The sequence below is a fragment of the Scophthalmus maximus genome, chromosome 5 (genome assembly GCF_022379125.1).
Source record: "Scophthalmus maximus strain ysfricsl-2021 chromosome 5, ASM2237912v1, whole genome shotgun sequence".
In the NCBI taxonomy this organism is placed as follows: Eukaryota; Metazoa; Chordata; class Actinopteri; order Pleuronectiformes; family Scophthalmidae; genus Scophthalmus; species Scophthalmus maximus.
The window spans coordinates 1,537,672-1,563,021 of NC_061519.1; the positions used below are offsets into that span (position 1 = coordinate 1,537,672).

Here is a 25,350-nt window from a genome sequence, read left to right on the forward strand (position 1 = left end):
CTGCTAAATGCACCTTAACAACATCAAAGCAACTTCCTCGTATGTAACCTGTTACCTAACTGGCAATAAAACGGATTCTGATTCTGATAAGACTCCGAGGTTGAAATATCGCGCGGCCTCCTGCTGCCCTCCGCTGGTCGGCACGAGCACAGCAGCAGCAGCAGCTCTGTGATTGGCGGAAAGACGCCCCTCGCGCTTGTACTGAGCGCGCGAATGCACCCGCATCTCTCTCGTCAGTCCTCTGTTAGCTGTTAGCCGTTAGCTTAGCGTCGCTCGGTCTTGTGTGCTTGAAACAACATCGCCTGGCACACCACGGTAGGACCTCAGACACGACCCTTTGGATCCGCGCAGCAATTAACCGTGGTTTTTCAGCCACTTGAGATACCTGCGATGGCGGACAAGGAAGGTAAATTGAAGGGTTCCTTTGTTCTCACCGACAAATGACTTTTACTAAGCTACAGCTATCCGGCTAGCTTAGACAGCAATTAGCTGCCGTGGCTCCTCAACTAACTATTGCTCGCTCGCAGGTTTAGCTTTCAAGCTCATTGTTTTCCTCGTTTTAATTTGATAGCACCGAGTGGATGCTATCTATCACATACTGTTAGCAACTGAAAGTACAGCACAATTGTCTTGTTAGTTGTAATAGGTACGCGTGCTAACCCTGTAGCAACATTGTACTCATTGTCGCCAGCCCGTAACATCCGTCCACACGGCTGCTCACTGAACAGTAGTCAGGTTGGGTGATGATATTAGCCGTCGATAACGTCTTGGTTGCCTCAGAAATTGACCACCATGTTATACTGACACACTCAGTCAATAAGGGCTGAAAAGGCTACACGTCTTGCCGGTGTATGAAATAGATTAAATTGTCGCGAAGCTATCGTCAGTCATTCACGAGCACTGGTGCAATAATCACTCTTTTGTCTACCACAGCTGGTGCATATGATGATGCAGTGGAGGAGAGAGTGACAAACGAGGAGTACAAGATCTGGAAGAAAAACACCCCCTTCCTGTATGACCTGGTTATGACCCATGCTCTGGAGTGGCCCAGCCTCACTGCTCAGTGGCTGCCTGATGTCTCCAGGTACACATTTGTACGCACTGTAGGCCGGTGTTAATACTCGAAAGACACATGCACTCCGACATGCGTTCTTGTGTATGTACATTGTGTATATTAATGATTTTTTTTCTCCCCCCTTACAGGCCAGAGGGGAAGGATTACAGTGTGCACCGGCTGGTGCTAGGCACTCATACATCTGACGAGCAGAATCATCTGGTCATTGCCAGCGTCCAGCTGCCTAATGATGACGCCCAGTTGGATGCTTCACATTACGATAGTGAAAAAGGAGGTTGGAAACCTTAACAGTCACACGCTAAATAGCTTCACATATTTGGGCCGGCTGACTTTTTGTTAACATTTCTTGAAATGTGAGTTTAGTTAGTTAGTTAGTGTGTGTGTGAGTGTGTGCTCAGCTCAGCTCAGCAATAAGAGCTGGCTCTTCATGTAGGACCACTAATGGCCTTTATTTTACACCCAGATTTGGCAATATTATGACCTATTTGTATGTGTGCATGTATGTCACATAAATTATTCAATGTAATTATACCACACTTCCAGAATACCATTATTTTACATTAAGTATTGTGTGAAAACGGGTATCCACACACTGAAATTAGTGCAACAATCTTTTAATTTGGAAGTTTTCAGTCATAGACCTCCTTCAAGGGCTGAACCAAGGTCCAGCTGCCAGCTTCTGTTGGCAGCAGATATCAGCTCACCTTGTTAAACCGTGGAGAGGGAGTGTTCAAAATGATACTCTCTCTATCATTTAAATTTGTTAGTTGCTAAGAACCCTAATTCCTTAGCGTTTGCGTTTGTGCCGTTCTCCTTTTCAACTTTTCAAATTTTCCACTCGCGTTGCTTTGCTCATGCGAGTTTGGTCATTCGAATTTGTGTCATTCGGAAAATTTGCTCGTTAAAAGGCAGACCGAAATGAATGGGAAAGCCACACGTCCGCTCACACGTAATCATGAACTGTTGAAGGAAAAAAAGGCAGGAAGGAGTGCTGATGGGGAAGTTGTTGTGCTAACTGGGGTTTAGCTAGTGTCCAACTTCCTCGTTCACTTTCTACCAAGCCCTCTCTTTCTTCACCCTGTCACGATGCATGTAGCAACCCGGTCGGCTGCACGCACAGCGACAGTAGTGATCCTTCATTCCTGATACAATGACAGGACCTAGGGAGGATCTCACCGCTCATTGGCTAGCGCGTCACATGTATATGTCGCCCGAGTTCAAATATTTCAACTGAAGCGATAGACACGCAGTGGATTTTGCATGTTTTGCATCGTGCATATCCCGCCATTCGCCCGAGTCAGTGCCTAGAAATTTGTGTCTAGTTGTGTCTTTGCATTGACTTTGTATGTAATCTTGTCGCACCAATAATTCACGTCACGTCCGGTATGAACGCAACATTAGACTTTGTGTATGTAAAAGAAAAGAAAACAAAATTGGTTCTTTGATAGGAGCTGGCTTGCTCAGGAGGAAAATAGTATAAATAATAAAAAAAAAAATAATAAATAATACTAATACATTTTTGTGTATTGCATTAGCATGAAGTCTGCTAGAGCTGCTGCCCCCACGACCCGACCCCGGATAAGCGGTTGAAGATGAGAATGAGATGAGAGACATTAGCATGAAAAAAGTGGCAGCAATAGTTATTCATTTGCTATAACACACTATGAAATATGTAGCAGACACCTCAGGATCTGTCATTTAAGTGGGGCTCAGTCACCGTAATTGTTGGATTTATTTTTCATATTGTCAGAATCCTGACACAATCTGTTCCCCACAGCTTATGAGAAGCCATGGTTCTCTGGTTTCATTGGTGAATTTGTACTGTTCCATATTTACTATCTTAAAAAAACCTTTGCCTTCAACCAGAAAAGTGTGAATTGCCGCTATATTACATCTGTAAAAACATATTTCTTTGTGTTGCCCAGCAGAGTTTGGAGGCTTCGGCTCAGTGACTGGCAAGATCGAGATAGAAATCAAGATAAACCATGAAGGAGAGGTTAACCGTGCCCGCTACATGCCACAGAACCCCTGCATCATTGCCACCAAGACCCCCACTTCAGACGTGCTTGTGTTTGATTACACCAAGCATCCCTCCAAGCCAGGTACATAGATAACTAGCAGCACGGGACACTGCTGACATGCTGGTGAACATGCTTTGAAAGTGAAGCAGGTGACTTGGTACATTTAACCTACTGAAAAATCGTTTGTGTCCTCTGCTCTTCTACTGATATATCAGTCTTTTTTTGTTTATGCTTTGACATTAATACCATGTGCAATTATTTTCTTGTCCACAGATGCTTCTGGAGAATGTCGCCCTGATCTGCGCCTCAGAGGTCACCAGAAAGAGGGCTATGGTCTCTCCTGGAATTCAAATCTGTCTGGCTCTCTCCTTAGTGCGTCAGATGACCATGTAAGAAGAAATAAGTTTCATTGTTGAAATTTAATTTCAAATTTTAAGAAGTGTTCCAACATGGGATCTGATTCTGGGTTTTTAATCCCTCATCTGTCCTTGATCCTAAGACGATCTGTCTGTGGGACATAAGCGCTGTTCCAAAAGAGGGGAAGATAGTTGATGCGAAGACGATATTCACCGGTCATACGGCTGTGGTGGAGGACGTCTCTTGGCACTTGCTTCACGAGTCACTCTTTGGATCTGTCGCAGACGACCAGAAGCTCATGATGTAAGTCAAATCTGACGGGAAGGTCAAACTGTTCACCTGAAAAATCTGTGCCATCTTGCACAGTCCAGGGATGTCTGGTATTTTTTAGATAATGCAAATCCCCCTGCCTCTTTTGTTTGTATCTCAGTTGGGACACGCGTTCAAACTACACCTCCAAACCCAGCCATGCTGTGGATGCCCACACAGCAGAGGTCAACTGTTTGTCATTCAACCCTTACAGCGAGTTCATCCTTGCCACCGGCTCTGCAGACAAAGTAATGCAATATTCCACCTCATATAAAATGTCTCTTTTCTTTCATTTACAGCTTTGAGTTAAATTCTGTGGTATCTTGTGCATTATATTCCTCATTTGACTAAATGGATAATTACAATATTGTTGTTTTTGAAACTGCAGTATTATCACAGACATGGACAAAATCGTGCAAGTGTGTGTAATGTCTCTCTGTTGCCTGCAGACTGTGGCTCTTTGGGACTTGAGAAACCTGAAATTGAAGCTGCATTCCTTCGAGTCGCACAAGGACGAGATCTTCCAGGTAAAATACAAATAAGAACAGCAGAATATTCAAATCTTCATATTCATCTGAAAGACACGGAGGAGCTAAATTACAGGGATGTGTTTTAATAAATTATCTCTTGAACTCTGAGGTGCCTTGAAGAATCCTTGATGTATAAGTTAAAAAATATGAAGCATCAACTCTTGCTCAGTAAACATGTGAACTCTGGAGATGATTGTTCCAGACAAATTGTGACAAGGGTTTCAGTATTGTACGTCTTAGGTGCTATTCAGTTTGGCCTAAATTGAGTTGTCTGTCTGGCTGTTCCAGGTTCAGTGGTCACCTCATAATGAGACCATATTGGCATCCAGTGGGACAGACCGTCGCCTCAATGTCTGGGATCTCAGGTAAACAATTAAACATCCACCCGTAATGTCCACCGACTGCAGCTGTGTCGCGGTCCGGCTCTAAAGCGGCTGCCAGAGATGATCCTCCTGCCATTTAATCATGTCAGGTTGATTTTTGCCAATGTTATTGGTTTTTCTTTGCTAATTAAACTGATTCAAGGGAAACGGATCCAGTTTAAAGATTTGTTGGTGTGTCGAGCAGTCATTGCAATTATTGGAAATGTGGCTCCTGAAGAACACACTGTGGCCTATTTTTTTTAAAACATCCCCAGTGGACATTTGAATCATGACACAGTCACAGTTGCATCCAATTGACGTCAAAGTCGTCCGTTTTGTTGTTTGTAGTAAAATTGGAGAGGAGCAGTCCCCAGAAGATGCAGAGGATGGCCCCCCTGAGCTGCTGGTGAGTCCCATTGAAGCCCGCCGCTCTTTGGCAGTTTCACTCTTTCGCAGTTTCACTCTTTCGCAACATAATTTTGTATCAGAATAATTAGAATGTTGGCTTTTCTTCTGTCCACTAGTTCATCCACGGAGGCCACACAGCCAAGATCTCTGACTTCTCCTGGAACCCCAATGAGCCATGGGTCATTTGCTCTGTGTCCGAAGACAACATTATGCAAGTGTGGCAAATGGTAAGACGATCCACATTTCACTAAAGTGTGTTGGTCACGGACAGGCAGAGAACAAGATTACTTTTTTGTATCGTCTATCGGCCACCAAGAGAAAACCTCAGTCAAGATACATTTTTCATTTAACATTTGGAGGTATTCAGTCAGGGCAAAGTGACAAGACAAAAGAGAGTTGGTGAGTATCGCAAGTGTACTAACCTAAATGTGTGTTTACATACTTCACTTTGTAATACTTAAATCATACCACTTAAATGTCTGTGTTGTCCGTGAATCCAATAACACACCGATTCGTAAATGTGTCCAAAAACCTGACAGTATGTGTGAATGACTGACACACTGATTCTCCATAGGCGGAGAACATCTACAACGACGAAGATCCTGAGGGTGCAACAGAACCTGAAGCCTCAGCGTAACACCCCTCCCTGCTTTGTGTCTTTAACTGCAACCACATCACAAACTGCCACCTCAAAAGTTCCATGCAGCTACCTCCTCTTCCCCTGTTCTACTTCTTTACAGTATCTCAGACATCACTGTAAATACAGGAAAGAGAGGAGTAATCGACACCCTGGTCCCGTTTAGAATACTCAAAGTGAAGCACTCTGTTTTTACTTGGTCATTTATTGCCTGGGGAATTGCAGCCATGCTTTTCGCTCTACATATGAAAGGTATATTTTTGTAATCAAATTGGCTTCCCCTTGTACACTGAAATGTTTTAGCCAATGTTTTTTCAAAAGTAAATATGCTTTTCTACAACTTAAACGGGTGATACCGCTGACAGTACAAGACAAATAGCCTTCTGTTGGAAGTGTTGTAGAAAAAGTAATGTTTTATGTCAAATGCAGTCGCGCTTTGTGACATAATGATTCAGCTCGGTCGCCATCAAATTGCTCTGACTTTCACACCAGGTGTTTCTTAACGGGGGGGAATCCATAGTAAGTCTGTGTTTGAATTTGTCCACTTGTAGTCCCACATCCCCTCACCATAACCATACATTAATCATTTTAATTGAAATTAATTTTTGTATGTTCCAAGATTTTTGCAGTTGTACAGTTGATTTGTTAGTGTGTTCTTGAATAAAAATGTCGTTGTGTCCACTTGATGTTTTGTCGACACTTTCCATATATCAGTATCTTGCTAACCGTAGAAGTATTTCCAAACAAACTGAACTTGTCCTCTGAGTTGAACCGCCGGTTATGTCTCATCACACTTTGCTCAGACCTCTTTGTGTTTAGTGTGACGTCTTGGTGCTCTCCTTGCTCCTGAGCTTACTCTTGCTCTTTTGCTCTGTGTCCCATTGTTTAGTTCTTCAGACATGTTGCCCTTATAAGTACATAAACCCCTCTGCTCTTCAGAGACTGTTAATTCATCAGTCGCACTTTGAGTTACGAGACACAAGAAATGCCTTTATTCATAACAAAACCTCTCAACAAGCGGCAGTCGAGTTCATCCTAACGGACTGCTCTGAAAAAAAAACATTTACTAAAAGTTATTCCAAGTTGTGTGTTAAATACAACGGCATGTCTTAATGTGTGTAAAGTGCATTAACTAAAATTTGACATTCATTAGGTTGGAGATACAAAAATAGTGATCAGTTTGTTATTAAATCAAAACTGTGCTCACGGGTATGTTCTTGATTTAAAAAAAATTAAAATAAAAAAGCAATCATGTTTTCTTCTCGTGGTCACACTCATGGTCCTTAATGGCAGCCCTGTAAGAAGAAGAATGTTGTAATTAGAGCTGTTCCCTGTCGGGTTTGTATCATTACAAGTTACAATATAGATGGAGAACTGTCACCTGTAAAGGAGGAGTTGTTTGGTGAGTCTGTCTCTCAACTCCTCTATCTCTTTGTTTTTTTTCTTCTGAATCTTCAACTCGGTCATCAGTTCTCTGCTGCTCTCCTCCAGGCAGTACACTGTCTCCTGTAAAAGTTGTAAAAGTAAAGTGCTTTGCGAAACAGGATACTGCTTTCACTAATGTACAGTGGCAGTTTATCCGCACCCCTATCACCTTGTACTGCCCCACATCCTCTCTGCGATGCGTGTGACAAAGGTTTAGTTTCTCCCCCAAACAAGCCCTCTGGAGCTTCAGCTTTTGGATCTCATCCCTCAGCGGTCCCATCTGGGCCTTCAGTTCATGGGCCTGCTCTTTGGCTTTCACCAGGGCTCCAGCTGTTGCCTCTCTCCTTTTCAGCAATGCCAGCAAAATGGGTTCGTACCTGGCAAAGACGACCATTGAATGTTTTGATGAGTTTCTACCCAAAACTTAAAATATGAACGACAATTTACCTGTAGTCAGTTGCAAGGAGGCACATTTCTCACATTCTAAACTCAAAACTCTTGGCATGTACTAAATTTGGATTCATTGTTTCATGGTTGAAAACTTCAATGTGCACTTTGCTGTAAAGGTTTTAGTATAAGCACACTCTAAATGATAATTGTGTTAAGAGTGAAAATCAATAATAGAAGGTGACAGCACCTGTCCTCCAGGGCTCTTAGTCCACCCTGCAAATACTGCTGGATGTCGCCACAGGAGTGCCTCCTGCACTCGATCAGCTCCTCCTGGGGGCTGGAGGACTGACTGGAGCTCTGGGCATGAAGTTTTGCCTGTAGTTCTAAGAGCTGTTGTTGTTGGGCTGACCTGACCTGGCAGCTCTCCTCTGTCAGCTGAAGCACCAGGGACTGCAGCTTCTCCTACAGCAAGGGAAGAGAGGGGTTATATGTGCAAGAGTTTTCTTGGAAACGCAACGCACAGATTCTTGAATATTTTCTTACCTCTTCTCTCTTCAGCAGCTCCACCTCACGGCGCTGGTTGTTCATGGAGGCCTGACTGTGGGTACACTCCCTGACCATGGCGAAGAGCCTCCTTTTCAGCCTCCTGAGCTCCTCATGCAGCCCCTGTCTCTCCAGGTTGACCTTCCACAACCTCCTCTCCTCTTCTGCTCTCTCCTCCTTGAGGCTCTGCATCTCCTTCTTCCTCTCCTGCCTCCTACCCTCTTCCTCACTCCTCAGCATGTTCATCAGCTCGGACACTCTGCTGTCCATTCGCTCTTCTGTCACTTCTTCCTCCTCAGTGCTCCCCTCGGCCTCCTCTTCTCTGTTTGTATTCCCCCTCAGCTCTAGCAACTCTGCCAGCAGCTCCCTCCTCCTCTTCTCCAAGTGCTGAACTTCCTGTATATGCTCCTCCATCTGAGACCCCAACTCCCCTAATTCATTCCTAACAGATCTCAGGTCAATGGTGCCCATCACGAGCTCTTGTCTCTCTTCAGCTGGCACATCAGTGTCTTCTACTACAATCCCAGTTATATCTCCCTTTGCTTCTGTGCCGTCATCAAACATATATCTCATTTTTGTCCCTTCACAGTACATTGGATCATTTTCATTTTCATCTGATGGCCCTGGAAAACTGGACTGCGAATCAAGAACCCCCTGGTCTGTTTTCCCTGACCTTTCCAGTCTTTCCGTTGAGTCGCCAACCATGTTGTCACAGTAAAGCAAAGGATTCCGCTGGCTTTTATTGGTTGTCGGACCTACTGTCAATCCATTTCTACTGTCCTCAGAAACTTTATCTCCCTCTGCATGTTGAGAAGCCCAGGATTCTAACTGCATAGCCTGGGCCTCCAGCTTCCCTGGTGCCTCTTGCTGACTGGGTACCAGTGTTGTACCCTTACAAAGATGCGGATTCTTACTGATGTGCACGTATTCTTGACTTTCATCTGCAGCCCAGCCCTGGGGCTCAAAGTCCATCCCAGCCTCTTCCATACAGCTCTCCAGCATGGCCAACATTCCCAGCAGCTGGCCCTCATACTCCACCATAGCGTTGCTCAGTTTGTTTCCCACGGAAGTTACAGGCATTTCTGTCTGGTGAGAAGCTTCTGTTGTGTCCGTGCTTTGCAACTGCCCTTGTGCTGGCTCGTCCTCTGTTCCAGCCCCGTCCATGTGTGTGTCCATGTACCCCGTGGAAAGATATGCCTGAGGAGATTCCCTTGTTTCTGCGTAACCCTCCATTGTAACTTCCTCTTTGCTCTGACCAGGAGTTGATTTGATCAAGCTCGTTTCTGTGAAACTCTCTGAGAAGCCAAAAGGAATACATGTAAGCTCCTCGCAGCTCTTCAGCAAATCATCCATCTCTCGTAAATATGGCTTAATCAAAGTCGAAGGATTCCGCTGTGTTCCTGTGAAGGGGAGTCCCGGTTGTGCCGGGCCGCACTCTCTTTGGACCACAGCTGTTCTCTCTGGCTCCCCAGCCTCTTCTCTGATGAAGAGAGGCTCGAACTCAGTAGATGAAATGTTGTCATCCATATCGTCCGCTGGTTTAACTCAATTCTTGCAGCCTCTTTTGATGTAGATGGTCTCCTTCAGTGCCGTCTCATCCCTTGACAAGAGAAAATGAATGTGAGACAACCTAGCTGACGCACATCAAGTGTGATAGGCGTGGTTGTTGGTAGTCGTGCTGCATTTCACACATAGGGCTGGCATGCACTGATGATAGACCAACAGATGAGTTGGGTTAAGTTGGCCAGACTTCTGTGTAAGCTCTGATGATGTCAATGGCACATATGTAGAGCCAGGCAAAGGGACAGATAATCAGAGAGTGTGCTACCAGCAGCTGTCGCCTTTGGCTAGATGCTTCGGTCACCATTCCACTGCTTGGCTGTGGTCAGACACACACCCTCAATTCACATGAACGCTGCATGTAAATTGAGGCGTGTGCATTCACATGAACACTGCAACACTGCCATGTAAACACATCCAAACTGTTTACATCTGAGCTCCAGCAAGTGGCATCACACAGCTTACATTAGAGAGGAGATCATCACAAGGTGTCGTTGTGCCGATGGATGGGCATCTGCACTCCCCTGGTGAATCGTGAAGCTTTCACACTCTCACATTTCCCTCTGTGAGGTGTTTGCCAAACACTGAACAGAGAGTCCCAGAGAGTAAATTGATCATATTGACCCACCACTGTCGTCCAACGGAAATTCGTACTGCACAAAGTGCATCGAGGACAAGCATGACATTCATTTGATAGTTTAGCATTTCCTCGCCAGAACTTTTCCCCAACACCCAGCTGCAGCTCTATCGTTTGTTTTCAACTAGGTCAGATAATACAAAACGGTGCACTAAAATCTACAGCATCCACAACTCCCCTTCTTTCCTCAGCAGTCTTTCGTTTTTTCCCCCCTCATATGTCCATAGTGTGTATTTGCTACACATTGTTGTGCATAACTGATCGAAACCCTTGGGAGTTAATGACAGTGACCAGCTGTCTCGCTGCAGGACAGACACGAGCGCAAGGCACATTCCTGTAGACCTTCACCACCCACATACAGCACTGGCCTATATAGGCTGACGCAATAAAAACAACATTTAAAAAGACATTTATTTCATACTATGACTGGCATGCCTATTTTTTAAATTTATTTTAATTATCTAATAGTGTGTTTGTAGTTTTTTGAGAGCTAGAAGCTACATAATTGGTCTGTCAGTTTTTTCCCCCCCAGGTGTTTCCACATAAAATTGATCTGTCTCATGAACACAAAATGTAATACGTCACCGTCGACTACAGTCAAACTCACTTCTCAGCGCTTGTCCCAGTTTCCTCTGTCCCTGTGCTGTATCCCCTGGAAGAATTTGTCTGAAAGTTGAGGTCCATACAACAAATCCAAGTGAGCAGCGCAGAATGAGCCTGAGCACTGGGTGCAGATGAAATGAGAGAATAAGTGGGGGGTAACGACAGTTGACCCAGCCTCCTCTCTCGCTCTCTCTCTCTCAGTGTGCAGCTATGTGTGACCATGACTACCCCAAATCTGTTTAGGTTTATTAATAAACAGCGGGCAGGGAGAGAGACATTGGGTAGGCCGTTTCAACCCGAGAGAGAATCAGGATTTGCCAAAATGGACCACTTAGAATTAGACCAAACACCTGGCAGCCATATTTAGTTTATAAGTAATTTGTCTCACATTACATTTGTTAGAGACAAATGTCACATGGTGTCTCTGCCCCTGTAGAAGCCTGTAAAATGATAGCTTTATACTGTACTGTATTTGTGGAACATACTGTTTGATGTTACTTTACGTTTTTTCAACGTTACAGTGGTCCACACTCCACAATATTTGAACGCCTATGTTCTGTCATCCTATGTTGCCAAAGGTGCATTTGTTATTTATTATTATAATTATTTATTTTAATGCTTTATAAACCGTCATATTCGCATTTACCAATAATCGAACTTGACAGCTGGGGAAGAGGCCTTGGAAGCCTGGCGAAGTTGATCAAGCACTGACACTCCTGCTGTCTCACCTAGGTCGAGGGTCCCTTTAAATGTTTTACTTATTCAGGGAGTTTTTACGTAATTGATCTTTTTTATTATACTTTATTCTTTTACAGGGATTTTAAGAAACCGATTATGGTTGTAACAAGGAACATTTTCAGTGTCTACAGCGCGCACGGTCGCCCTGTGCCCTGAGCATTCATCTGATGCTGCGTTTGAACTCACACCTAAGCCCTGACGCTAACCCTGGCCCTATGCAAACTGTTGGTTGTTGTCTGTGAGGTTTATTGTATCAGCAAACCAACTGGGTAAGAACCAAGCTAGTTGGCTGCGATCAGCAGCGTCAGTTTTGTGTCATTGTGGTTTTCTTCCCACACTCTAAAGAAACGAATGAATGTCAAAAAAAACACAAATTTAAGTTTCACGTGCTACTGTGGAACAATCACTGCTTGATTACAGCAAGACAAAAGATTCATGTTAAAGTATAGTAGACTTGGTTTGACATACAGTATATAAGAACCATGAAGTCACGCTGTGGAGTGACATTTTATTCTCTAGCTGTGTCTAAAATCACTCATGTACAATATTTATCCATTTTATTACGGTCATTATTAATTTTATTTTGGTCATTTTTATGCACTACATAGCTCTCGATAGTGATAACTGCGGCACTACTCCATGGATTCACTGAACTCATCCCATGGACTCATATTCCGTTATTGTTAATTAGTGCAGTACTGTACTAAACTGATGAAAATGCTGATTTGCTGGAAAAGCATTGATGTCACCCACTGGGCCTCTGGGAAGCACACTGAATGGGGATTGGCTGAAAAACAGAGTAGGTCAAAGTACAGTGGGTGGTATAACACAATCAACGCTAATTTGCTAAAAAGCAGTTATGCCCATCGACTCTTCAGCTGCTGAGATATCAATTCTCAATATATGAAATTATCAAAGTGTTTAGATTTACTGTTTGATTCAAAATATTTAAAGGGGCACTATGCGGTTTTAATCCTATTACACTTTTTATAAAAATCTGAGAATATCTCCTCACGGCCTGCTAGCTGTCAGTTCTGTGTGTGTGGAGAAAACACGACGCAAGTGTAAATTTACAGTGTAAATTGAGCACACAAAAGAATGGTGCAGACTGCACCTCATAACCTGTGTGCAGCTTGTGAACATCACTCCCCGACACGTTAAGAGACTTGCTTTTGACCTAGTGATCAGCGTGTCAGTCTTTTCTCCAAAATCACTTACTACCCATTTAATATTAATATTATATTCCTCATGGTTTCACTAACTGTTACAGAATAACAACCTGAAAGAAACAAGGCTGCCCCATATCACTGTCACTCTTTTTAATTGCAGCAGAAATACGACAAACTCTCAATCAAAAATGAAGTTAAGTTAATCCGTGCCTTTGATAACAAATGAGTTATAAGTCAGCTGGCAGACGACACAGCCAAAGGCCATCCAAATATAGATTTATTTACCAAAGCATTTGGTTTACAACTGAACTTGAAAGTGTGAGTTATTGGTGATACATGGCTGCCATCTTGTGGCAGCATCTGACATCCCCAATAAAACTACTGTCAAATATTTAGGCGTACACATAACAAAAGAAACTAAGATAAGTGAAACTCTAAATGGATGAATGCAAATGAACATTAGACAGAGGGTTAAATAGAGATCTTTCCCTTTTTGGTCGCATTTATAGAACCAAAATGCAAACATGATAAGGTAGTTCAGAGAATCTCACCTGCTCTTATTTTGATGGCTAGAAATGCACTACGTCAAATGGGTAACCCATCTCACCCCTCACTGATGATTGCTTAATTGGATTTTTATAGTTAGATTTCAACTTCGATCCAAATAACTGTGTGTTTTCTGTGATGAATAAAATAGAGACTACGGATCACCGTCTTTAATGCAAGACATTTTTGACGTGATGTGCACAACTGACTGGAACCTAAACTCCAGTTTATTTGGGGTAACTGTTACTACTGTTACTTAATGTTTACTTAAGTTATATAGTTGTTTACATTGTGTGCTTTTTTTATGAAAAGCCTATATATAAGGTTATTGAATTTGCCATATGTTGTTGTACAATTTACACCTCATAAAACGAAACTTGAAAATAATAAACGATGGGGGTCGTGTCTATTTCAGAAACGGGACCCTGGATGTAAAGATGAATGGGAAACTTATGGGAATCATCTCAAAGTGAAAAAGATTGAAAATGCTTGTCATGGGCTTTTAGCCGAGATTCTGCTTGTTAGGTGCACATCGCTTCATGTTTAGCAAGGTCTTGTGAGATGGTAAAATGGTGCTCGGGTTAAAGAGGTCAAACAATGTTTTGTTTTTGTATCAGAAATGATTGTCTTGAACCATTGTTTTGATATGCATATTTTTTTGATATATCTAGATTGTAGTGGTCTGCTTTCAATCCTTTTAATACATCAAGGTAATATAGTATTAAACTGAAGATAACAGATGGACAGATGGAATTGCAGCTGTTAGCAACTATTATGGCTGGTGAGAGTTGGAGGGTTGTCGGGGGTTTATGGTGTGTGTGTGTGTGTGTGTGTGTGTTTATGATGAAAGACTCCATGGCTCCAGGATTCCCACCGTGCCTCCTCATTATCGAGAAGACTTTAAATAGCTCCCTGCACTTTTCTGACCACTTCCCACGGGAGGATTGGTTTTCATGTAAACTTCTGACCCCAGCAGGGGACAGGTGGTCCTCCTCTGTAGTCTGAGGCGAGGGCCGAGCGCATGAGATAGAGCTGTAGAGTGCAGACGACATGAAGACATGTGGCAGATGATGGAAATGGAGAAATGTCAAGGACGAGTGAAAAGCAAATTCCAGCGTGTCCTACAGCTTGAGCTGTAAATGTTTTCATTATTCTTTACCCAAAAACTATAAAGTGCCATTCCTCCTATTGGATGTGGGTTTTTTTTCCACATGTCATGTCCATTCATCAACATTCTACTTATGACAATACGTATGAAACAAAGGAGCAGACACCACTAGATGGCTCCACAGTTTCACTTTAACTTCTCTCATAAGTTCATAACATTCCAATTTCCTAACTTGGACGGATTGAAACACTCATATTACAAAGCACTAGTAATATTCAGTTTTAACAAGGTTAAATTACATAAAAGATACAAGTTTACCCCTATGCCGTGGGTAACTTTTCAATATTTTCTGTGTTAGTCTGTCGTCTTATTTTCTCACAGCTGTAATTGACGGCAAATTCCTGCTTTACAAAAGGATCGAGGGGTATGAAATGATGGAGTGTGCCGTAAAAGGAATAGAACAATCTTCTGTAATTTATGACAAAACCCCATCAGAGTATTTACATGACCCCTTGCACCAAATATGCTGTTATTTTTAGATATTGAGTTAACACCCGGTGAAATAGTATCTGTCATTCCTTTGGGATCCTGTTTCAGTGTTTCCATGACCAAGATGATGTCCCTTGTGCTCAAGAGAAGATGTAATGTTTATCTAATTCAGCCCTGTTGACCACTGTGACTCTGTGCTTTGGAAAGTCTGGGCTTTGGGAGAGAGACAGTAATTTACATGACGTTATGTCCGGGGATCATCTGTTTCAACGGGGGGGGGGGGACATCCTGTCAGTGCCTAGACCTCTTCCTCCTGTTTGTCTTCACTTTTCTATCTCTTAAAATGTCTTACAAACTATGTGAGATGTTAATATACAGAAAAATCCAGCAGCTGATTGAACAATATCTAAAACATGAAACATACATGAACTGTATAGTTCATGCTGTTCATATTTATAAACTTGTTCTGCCATTTTGAGCTGATGGTACAGAAATCCTTGTCTCAGACTTGGACTCAGAGATCATCTGCTGTTATGTAATATATGATGCTTGGGGTGACTCTTCAAAATAAAAAAAAAATGTAAAAACCTTTTATATAGTTCAGGGAAACAAAACCTCTTTCCTCTGACAAGTGTCTCTTTATGGGTGGTTCCATTTTGTCTGCTTTTACTCAATTTGAGTGTTTTTCATCACATCCAGCCTTCAGGGGATCGACAGTTTTCCTGGTGTGATAATACAGAATGGTTAAGAAACTGCCGCAAAATAGTAGCAATAATACATCATAGTTCATAACATAGCACGCATCACATCACGCCAAACAGACCATCCTCAATTACTCTGGTCACTCAAAAGTCGTCACAGTTTTGTTTGTATATTTCTGAGGGGGAAAAGAGGATCATCTTCTGTCACCCATCAGTTGCATGTACCGCAGTCATAGCAGCCTTTTTTTTTCGGACTGCATCCAATAGACAATTCCTCCGTAATAAATTTAACAAGTGCTTAGAGGACTAGGAGCACGTCCACAAAACTGCCAGGAAGAAAAAAAGGAATTGAGACCTGAACAATCCATACATGTGCTGTGCATCAGTGGGAACACCAAACACCACCCGTAAAACAAACCCCGAAAACATTCAGTAGTTTAAAAAATTGTGTGCATGTAAGTTTTTACACAAGGAGATGATCAAAAAATTTTGTTCATAACGCAGTCTTTTTTGCTTAAGAGGGAAAACTCTTGTGAATAAGTTGGTCCGACTCTTAAATCATAGATTAATTAGGCCTCTAGGATCTGTTGACATTATGGCAGTACACATGTTTTTGCTATGGCAGGTCAGGAGAGGACCTCACTTTCCCCCCCGATGCCTCCTAGTACGACCGGTCTCCTCCTGAGATAAGCGATGAGATGCCCTGCACAACACCTTGACGCCTTGTGATAGAGAAAAAAAACATTGCTGTTCAGTGGATTTGCAGCTCACCCTCGGATAACATGACCATGACTTCTATTTTCTCACTTTGTTTTTCTCCGCTGTCTGTCTGTGACACAATGCTTCACACAGGATTGTCTCACTCAGCTAAGTGTGTTTTAATGACAGTGGCCTTACCTGGTGTTTATTCTAACAGGGCTGCCTCTGCCACATAATTGTCAGCCGCCATCTTCTTACTGTCATCAGCCACCCAGTGTTTGTACCAGTCGGCTTTTCACAGTCCAAAGGGATCACTTAATATAATGCAGTTGGGGGCCCCATGTCCTCCTTCAGTGTGTTTTTCCACTCTTCTGGATTAAGTGTGTTTCCTCCATTTAAAGATGACGGACACGTTTATCCCCTTACAAAGGCACAGGGAACCAACTGTGGCTACCAAGTGGAGGTTTTGAAAATAGCCCTCGTTTTAAAGTGTCGGGACGGAGCCCAGGGTTTTTAATGTTATGTCAACCTTTTCTGAGAGCTTTTGTTTCTCAGGGTTTATCGCCGTAACATACTGTTGTTGCACAGTCAAAACCAGTTTCCCATGAAGGAGCACTGCAGAGGAGATGAGCCGATATGGAACATGATCAGTTGGGGAAGTCCCCACTGTCGGTAGATAGCATCAACAGTGAAACCATCGGGAGATACTGAACATTGATCTGCAAATCTTCAACCGAAGACTTGACAAATGGGTTTACCAGACTCATCAGCTGGGTGACATGATTCCTCTTGCCTGCAGAAATGTATTGGCAATTGAGGGGGTGTGGTAGTGATGGGATGATTCTGTCAATGCAGAGGCAGTTTCGCCAGAGCCCAATGTTTTGTTCCAGCCTGGGACCCATACGAACTCTGGGAGCTCATTTCATTTGCTCTGCCAGACTACGTCTGGATCCCCTCCACTGGAAAGTGATAATTTCCCTCCAGCAGAAATCTTGGCGGTCCAATCACCACCGGTTATCTGCCAATGGGTGGGGTTTATACCATGACACGCAGAGAAGCGACTTTTGTAAACAGCCAAGATGGCTGCGGCTGATGAGCGAGCATTTGACTAAAAGTACCATATATTTCCCCCCACAAAAATGGCAACACTCGTGCACAGACATTGTGGAATCGTCATCACAGACATCCTCTCTGCTCTGGTCTGCTCCACAGACGTCACATGATCCGCTGCTCTCACTGGTTGAAGGCAGTTCTGGTCTGCGTCCGTTGGTAACGTCTCTTGTACAAGGTCGAGTATTAGTCTGGCTTATCCAGGCTAGTTTTGTTCACTTTTGAGGAAATGTTTCCAGACTGGAGCATCTCGACAACTATCTGATGTCACACCGCGGTGAGGTTTGTCTCGTGCTGGGTTTTTGTCTCCTGACTTCCTGTTTTATTTTGAAAACTAGCTCTCCTCTCGTTTCAGGTCACTTGCCCTTCCTCGTGTGTCATCGGTCTGTTTCGTCTTCCCTGATCTGAACTGTCTACTCTGCATCTGTCTTCTTTAAAGTCCTGGCCTGACATTTGAAGGATCAAAATGACGATTTGCTTTCATGGCCCTTCAAGACGAAGCCGAACGCCAGTAGTTGTCCAATGATTTTTCTTTTGGTGCCATCAAGACTCAGCATTTTTTTATTGATTGATATACTCTGTATATCAACCAGAGGATGAACTGTAGTAAACTTTTCATTAAGCGTTATGATCAAGTTCAAAATTTAAATCCATTGAACGCGTTTAATGACCAAATACCTGCAGATCTAATGACATTCAAATCAACTTCTGCTGTACTTCGTGTTCGGTCAACACTGCAGGAGTTGACAATAGAGTTGACTTGACACACCAACATACCGTGCACCACACTGAGTCAGTATGAATTGCAGTATTCCTCTGGCTCACCCAACTCTTGCTGCTTTTAGCACAACCACATATCAAAAAGACTCCAAAAATGAGCCTGAAGCCTGTTTCTAAATCCAAACACACAAAGTTTAGATGTAAAGTTCAATGTTGTGACTGCCCTCAGTCACTGGCTGGTGTGTGCAGCGTGTGTCTTTGCATCCTTTAAAGGAGCTGCAGTTTGATGTTTTTAGACAGTGTAAATATGTAAATATGACGCACTGCCATAAATATTGTGAAAGCTACTTATAATAAAGTAAGTTTCATGACTTTAAAAGTTGGCAAATTTGTTCTTGTGCACTCGCGAAAACTCCAGACTTAAGACTGCACAAATATGCTTTAATCCATGTTGTGTTGAGAAATAGTTTAAGCATAGGAGAATCAACTCTGTCGTCAGCGCCGTTAATTAGACATTGTGCCAGTGCCAATCCTGTTATTTGAGCAAAGAGTCGACAGAGGTCACCTCAGGTCTCCTGCGCGTGACGTCAGTGCCTCGTTTAAAACGACCCCCCGGAGAGAATGAAAGCAGACAGATAGTTCCCCCCTGCAAATGGAGCGAGGGAGAGACAAAGAAAGTCAGAGAGAGGGATAGTTGGATGGAAAAGCTGTGGTCTGTTTTTGTCCGGTCCCACACAACCCAGCAGCAACCACACCCGCTCAGGAATTCCTGCTGTAAAAATATTTCATGTCATGTTTTTAAAGGAGCAGTGCAGCTTCATCACAACATGATCAGTGTGGTTTTTACATTTACATCTCCGATGGGGTTCAAAAGACCTTTGTAGATGTTAATAGAACTTACGCCATGAATCACTATTATTTTTACATTTGCAATTATTGTTTTTGTTGTCTAATGTTATGGGGAGTAGTTCTAAATATTGTTGAATAGTTTTCCAAAAAGTACATTACAAATGTAAATATAAAGTTTATCAACGATTGGAACAAATATTTTACAGAAGATATTTATGTGATGAGAGTTGTTGGGTATTTGGCTTGGTGTCATTTAAATTTAGCAAAACATGCTAAGAACCAAAGGTCAGATTAATTGAAAAGATATTAAAACCATTGCAGACTTCATTCCAAGCAAATATAAATAAAAACCTTTCATTATCAAAAATATCTCAAATCTTAGCTGAAATATTTCTGCTTGCATTTTTGTTTGAGTGAATTCTGTGTGCGCGTGTGTATGTGTGTGTGTGTGTGTGTCTTCATGTGTGTGGGAATGGCGGGCCAGATGGCTCTGCAAGCAGCATCCAGTGGGTTTTTGACTCTGACCGCTCCCGGATTCTGAGAAACACTCGGCCTGTCCACTGTGAAGACGGTTTCACCCCCAACATCTGCCACGCTGGGCTTTCGTTTGTGTTTCGCACTGACTGTATTTTTATTATGTCATCTTTTAGCACAAACACAAGGAGTAGTGGAGCTGGCCGTGGGCCATTTGTAACATTTCACAGTTCTGTCTGTTTACGTTAATGCTAAGGAAGGGGTCGAGGCAGCCTAAAGCAAGAACCATCCGCAAGCATGCTTAGACTTGTCCAGGCAAAGGCAAAACACAGATCGGCCAATAAAATTGAATGCACGGGTCACGAGGCTGACCTGTGACAGGGTCACACACACACATGAAGATCCCACCCACCTCCTTCTCTTCTGGAGATAGTATCAGACAGAGAGACACTGATCTACAGGGTCGACATCACAGTTCAATTTCTCCAGTTTCTCCAATTACGTCACAACTTCTAAGTTCAAAGCACCGATACAAATGTGGGGTTAGAGGCAGCTTCAAAGCAGCAGTTATCATGTCGCTGTGCAGAAGAGGTCATGTTCAAAGTAAATCTGTCCTTTTACAGTGACAAATAGAGATACAGTTTCCAAACTCTGCAGCGTTGAAAGGATATTGCTTTATTTGAGGGTGAAACTAACAGCTAGTCAGAGAATGACCCTCCTTTAGCCTCATATTCTCCATTTATCTGGCTCTTAGACAAAATTGTTCCCTAGAGTCGCCGTAAACAGGGACCATCCAACTCTCATGGCTTCACTTTCTTGCAGTTTCAACCCACATTTGCTCCGTCTTCTCCTCCTCATCCAACCGAGCCTACTCACCAGAGACATGACTCAACAACATTTCTCCTTCCTCCTCCCTTTCTCCGCTCTAACAACCTCATAACGTCACCTTTTTTTTTACCGCGGCCATTTGAGACAGGTCAGGAGAATGCGGCTGGAGGCCGTGAGTGGCTGCATCCAGAAGGGAGGGCAGCGGCATGCCAGGACAGGAACACCTGGGGTGCAATAGGTGTCAGAGGGTCCTCCCTTTCTTTTACTTTGCACTTTTTCCATTACTTTGAACCACTTCCATTCATGCTAAACTCTTAATTCCTCGTTCAGTTCCCCCTTTTTTAAGCAGAACTCCCTGCCAACAGAGACTAACATCTATTCCAGTCGACAGCTGCTGGGACAGAGCTGTCTCTGTTGTACAGAGGATTCCCCTCTGTGTGTTTCACAGCTCGGTATCAGACTGGAACCCATACCTCTTTCTCTCCAAAACTATTATTACATGCCACACTCATTTTCTCTTTCTCTCTCACACCTCTCCGACGGTTGATGTTATAAATAGTGGACTGGGGAATGTGATTTGCGAGAGATTTGTTCGTCTTTCTTTTTTTCACATGTTGAATAGGTGATGGAACAAAACGAGACATCAGTGTGTTTGATGTAGTTTCATCATTGCATGCTTTTTGTCGGAGAGATTGTAAGAGAGAAGTAGTCGGTGCAAAAAGAATGTGTCTGTTGCCGGACAAAGGCAGGTCGGGAATGATAATGCTGGTCTGAGAGAGCTGGGCTTATCCCACCCGGCAGTATGGATTTCCTGCCTGCAGCTTCCTTTCAGTCACATCTAATACACACTCCCACACACACCAATAATTGTTAGTTTGTATTTCTGTTGTTGCTTTTATTCTTTTAAAAAACGTTTGGTTTTGTTCATGGGTATATTACATTAAAAAATATATATTTTCAACAGTGTGCAGTAGTTACATGACGGGAACAGCTTTATTGTGTCAACTACATTATCGTTCATAAGTTCTTTGTTATTTTTGCATTCCTGAGTCACAGGTTGACGATATGACGACATAAACTGTGAATTAATTTCCATCTCTTTATTTCAGGTTTTGAGCAATGTGAGTTTTTCATGCTTGTGATGTGATGGCGGTGCTGATTCATCAGTCCATCATTTTGAAACTATTGACCAGCTATTGTGTGGATTGTCATAAAATTTGAAGACATTCACAGTCCTGAGGGGATGAATCTTAATGACTTCAGTGATCCACTGACCTTTTCTCTAGCGCCACCAGCTGGTTGTAGTTGAGAGTCAAGTATTTCGACAAATACTGGATTGCCATGGTGCCCACATTCATAATCCCCACATACTGATTTTTTTTAACTGCGCATTGTGATGAAATGTTCACTTTATCAACATTTCAGTTAATGACCAAATACCTGCAGAACAAATTCAATTCCATCAGTTGTTTCCTGTGTCTATTGCTAAAAAGCAAATGTTAACAGATGTTAACATTTCTACTGTGAATATGTTTTCATTCATACCACCACCCATACTTGCGAGGCGCCATAGTTGCCTTATAGGTTGTTGTGCTTGCTATGTTTTGGACATAGACATAGACAGTTTGAACTTGACAGTGGTTATGTTCTTATATATTCTGCAATATGTATTATTTATACATAACAAGAGCCTGCGTATCTCTATCATCATGCATCCATAAATAAACATAATCTCATATTGCCTGTATTGCTCTGCTAATGATATAGAATTAAGTTTGTTGCAGTGACATAGGGAATGGATTCTTGAAGTTGTTCCGAAGTTTCCTTATACTTCTACTACTATGTATGTTTTTCATTGCTATTTTACAAAAAAAGTACTAAAGTTTCCACAACAGATTCTGTGTTATCTTCTCTGTAGAGAAGGAGAATGGCTGCTGGACATGTAAACATACTGAGTAGATGAAGAAAGACAGAAACTGAAGAAAACAGAGCAGGGGAGGACTGGTGATACATTCCCCAGTTGGCTCATAGTGTTCTGGTAGTTAATGATTTTGTAACTCTTACCACACGCACACACACACACACACACACACACACACACACACACACATGCACATCATGGGTTTCCTATTGGGGATTTCACATAGATTTACATTCATTTCCTGGAGACATACCCTAACTTTAACCGAACCTTAACCATAACCTACACCTAACACTAGCCACTGAACCAATAATAAACTTTTTTCTAATTGGGGACACAACTTGAACTTGTCTATAGTCTGAATTGTGTCCCCAAAAGTAGTCTCAGAGAGAGAAACACACACACACACACACACATTCTGTGGGTGGCTGTTTTCAATTGTATCGCCATGGCAACGTTTAAAACATTTCAATGTGTTCGGCATGAGTGAACTAAACTATGACTCATTTCAACCCCTCCCAAAACACCAGAGCATGCATACAATATGGATTCCCCCACCTCACACATACACGCATGCACCCACCCACACACACACACACACACACACACACACACACACACACACACACACACACACACACATTTAAATCCTGGGCTGATAAAAGCAATCTGGCACATGAATCTAATTTGACACAAGATTTAGTGTATTAAGCAGATTCACTCCACATGCATTAATTTACCCTTGGCTGAAGACGACCCTTATGATTCTCCTTTATGTCCACTGACTGTGTTTGATGTACCTGAAGGTTGAAGGCCATTAAAGATGCAGCATGAGACCCATATGGTTTGTCTCCCCTCTGACTGACAGCGACGTCCAGGAGTCCCAGCAGACAGGTAATTAGACCATCCCATCTAAAGGAGCTAAATGAAGAAGACAGTAGATGACCCAGACCTGGTTAATATAGCATAAGAGTTATATAATATGTCATATATGTAAGAAAGAAGTAACATGTGATTTTAGGGCTGTAAAATGACTGTAAGCTCATTAGGGAACAACAGCAACCTCAGTTGGGACAGGGCTGGAAAATATGTGTAAAAAGTTCTTATCTCGCTGAGTAACTGTTCGCAGGTGTTGTGGAGCCTGGTGCTTTGTTAGGCTTTCACTGCTTTTATTGTAGTTACAAAAGCTCAAACCAGGAGCTTGAGCTAGAAAAGTGAATGACAACATATCCATCAAACAAGGATTAACAAATTCACTCCCATTATGTTGTTTGATTGTGTTTAGCACAATGTTTCTTTCTTCTTCTCTTTTTTTCTTGTTGCTGCAAATGGTTAGTTGCTTAATAATAACACATTGTACACGTCCTGCCTACATTTTTCAGAGCTATTACAATTATTACAAATGACACTGTGCTGTCGCATTAGCATGAGAATATAGTCTAATTTTAATGAAGGCCGCTGTTGCTGATTGACTTATTGTATTGTAGGTGTGTCTCAGTCAAACTCCCTGGAGGCTGTGATTGCTCCAGCTCCCGCTTCACCCTCCTCTCTCCGGTGGGTCGCCTCCACATTCAAACCAGATAAGCTAGTCCTACAACACACATACACACACGCACACCTGTGCCCCTCCCCCGCCAGCCACCCACCCACCCACCAACACACACACAAACACACAAAAATACAAACACACACACACACATACAGCGATGCCAGCTCGCCCTAGTCCCACCACAATGCAATGTTACAAAATTGATTTCAGATTTCAGTGGCAGAGCTCCCATGTTGACCGTGACTACATACAACCGCGTAACACTTAAAGGTCAACCGGCCCCTTGTGACTCGCCCTACCTGTCAGTTTAATTGTGCACGTGTGTCAATGGGGGGTTTCAGGTTTCCACCTGGCCACACAGTGACAGGAAAGAGCCTCTCCCCGTTTGCCTGCAGAGAAAAAAAACGAAACCACTTCGCTTTGCCAGACCACCTTCTAACGCTGGACTTTACAGTAGATTCCCAGGGATTTTTGTCATCAGATTTCCATTTTAACATCTTCATTTTTTTTCCTTAAGAAAAAAAAATATTATCTATTCCCTCTGTGGAAACTATCCAGGAATAAGGCCAGACTTGCCATCTTGTATTGTCTTATAGTATGGAAACACTTATCCAAGGTGTGTATTTTTCTTTCCTAGCTACCTTGATGATCCGTAACCCAGGGGTTCCACTCCTGAGGGAGGCCGGGATGACTGCACCTGATCCCCGGAAAGGAGGCTAGGAGACGAGACGACATGAAATACTCAATCCCAGCTGTTTGGGACGTAAAGATAGGCGGCCACCACTGGAATGGACTAACTCCTATAACAGCACTGTGAGAGATGGGACGAGAGGCTGTCTCTCCTACAGAGGGAGGGACTGAGTGTTCAGAGAGCATGGGGCTCCATTCACTCTGCTTAACACACACACACACACACACACACACACACACATGCTCCGCAAGGCTGTTCTCAGGCTGAGAGAAAAGAGGGGAGCAGCAGAGGAGACGACAGCGCGCTCGCTGAGTAAGTTGTATGCATGTCTGACCATTTCACAGCACGTTAATGTTAATGTGACAGCATGTTGAGAAATTGCATGTGTTCATCTTTGTTTGTGTATGTCTTTAAAAAAGTAAAAAAGTATACATTCAGAGTATTTTCCACTGCTAGTTTGATTGAATGAAGCGTCTTTCTCTCCTCTAACTCATCCGTACAGACTTTAATGCTGATGTGAACCACATGTCACACATGCATGTACACACACACACACACACACACACACACACACACACACGTACATAGACCCTGCAGAGGTCCAGTCCTCCACCCTGGGGCTTCTCCTCTCCAAACACAAAAAGTAGAGAGTAGGAAGACGGCGAGTGGGGGCGGATCAGCGATGGGAAAACTTTGGTAGGACAATGTGGGAATGTGTTACATTGCTAACAGTCAGACTGGTAAAGGTTCTGTTTCTGACCTCACCATTTTACCGTTTTATTTCTTCAGGATCATATGTGACTGTGACTTATTCCAGTTAATCTCCCCATTTCAATTCATCTGCCCCTTTTTCATCAGCTTTCTTGTTTCACTCCGTTCCCCCTCTGGCAATCATTTTCAG

At 42.9% G+C, this 25,350-nt stretch overlaps 2 protein-coding genes across 5 annotated transcripts; one reads left to right on the forward strand and one right to left on the reverse strand.

Annotated features, from left to right (window-relative positions):
- The first annotated feature begins 170 nt into the window (after window positions 1-170).
- LOC118311211 (histone-binding protein RBBP4) lies at window positions 171-6,385 on the forward strand. Of its 2 annotated transcripts, none has more exons than XM_035634847.2 (12): window positions 171-406; window positions 934-1,084; window positions 1,204-1,349; window positions 3,004-3,177; window positions 3,370-3,485; window positions 3,596-3,756; window positions 3,884-4,010; window positions 4,212-4,289; window positions 4,581-4,657; window positions 5,003-5,060; window positions 5,179-5,289; window positions 5,637-6,385. In XM_035634847.2, exons 1-12 carry the CDS (start codon window positions 391-393, stop codon window positions 5,697-5,699), a joined length of 1,278 nt encoding a protein of 425 aa, XP_035490740.1. In that variant the 5' UTR covers window positions 171-390; the 3' UTR covers window positions 5,700-6,385. The 2 variants fall into 2 exon arrangements, with proteins under 2 accessions (XP_035490740.1, XP_035490739.1); XM_035634846.2 differs by having other exon boundaries at window positions 172-406; window positions 3,001-3,177.
- Window positions 6,386-6,668: 283 nt separating this feature from the next.
- LOC118311210 (trichohyalin) lies at window positions 6,669-24,141 on the reverse strand. 3 transcript variants are annotated; one of them, XM_035634844.2, is made up of 7 exons: window positions 24,058-24,141; window positions 23,010-23,130; window positions 8,058-9,657; window positions 7,762-7,976; window positions 7,294-7,501; window positions 7,081-7,205; window positions 6,669-6,994 (listed from the first exon to the last, which is right to left on the reverse strand). In XM_035634844.2, the coding sequence occupies exons 3-7, from the start codon at window positions 9,582-9,584 to the stop codon at window positions 6,949-6,951; spliced, it is 2,121 nt and encodes a 706-aa protein (XP_035490737.2). In that variant the 5' UTR covers window positions 9,585-9,657; window positions 23,010-23,130; window positions 24,058-24,141; the 3' UTR covers window positions 6,669-6,948. The 3 variants fall into 3 exon arrangements, with proteins under 3 accessions (XP_035490737.2, XP_035490736.2, XP_035490735.2); XM_035634843.2 differs by lacking the exons at window positions 23,010-23,130; window positions 24,058-24,141 and adding exons at window positions 10,083-10,201; window positions 10,862-11,067; XM_035634842.2 differs by lacking the exons at window positions 23,010-23,130; window positions 24,058-24,141 and adding an exon at window positions 10,862-11,067.
- Window positions 24,142-25,350: the final 1,209 nt, after the last annotated feature.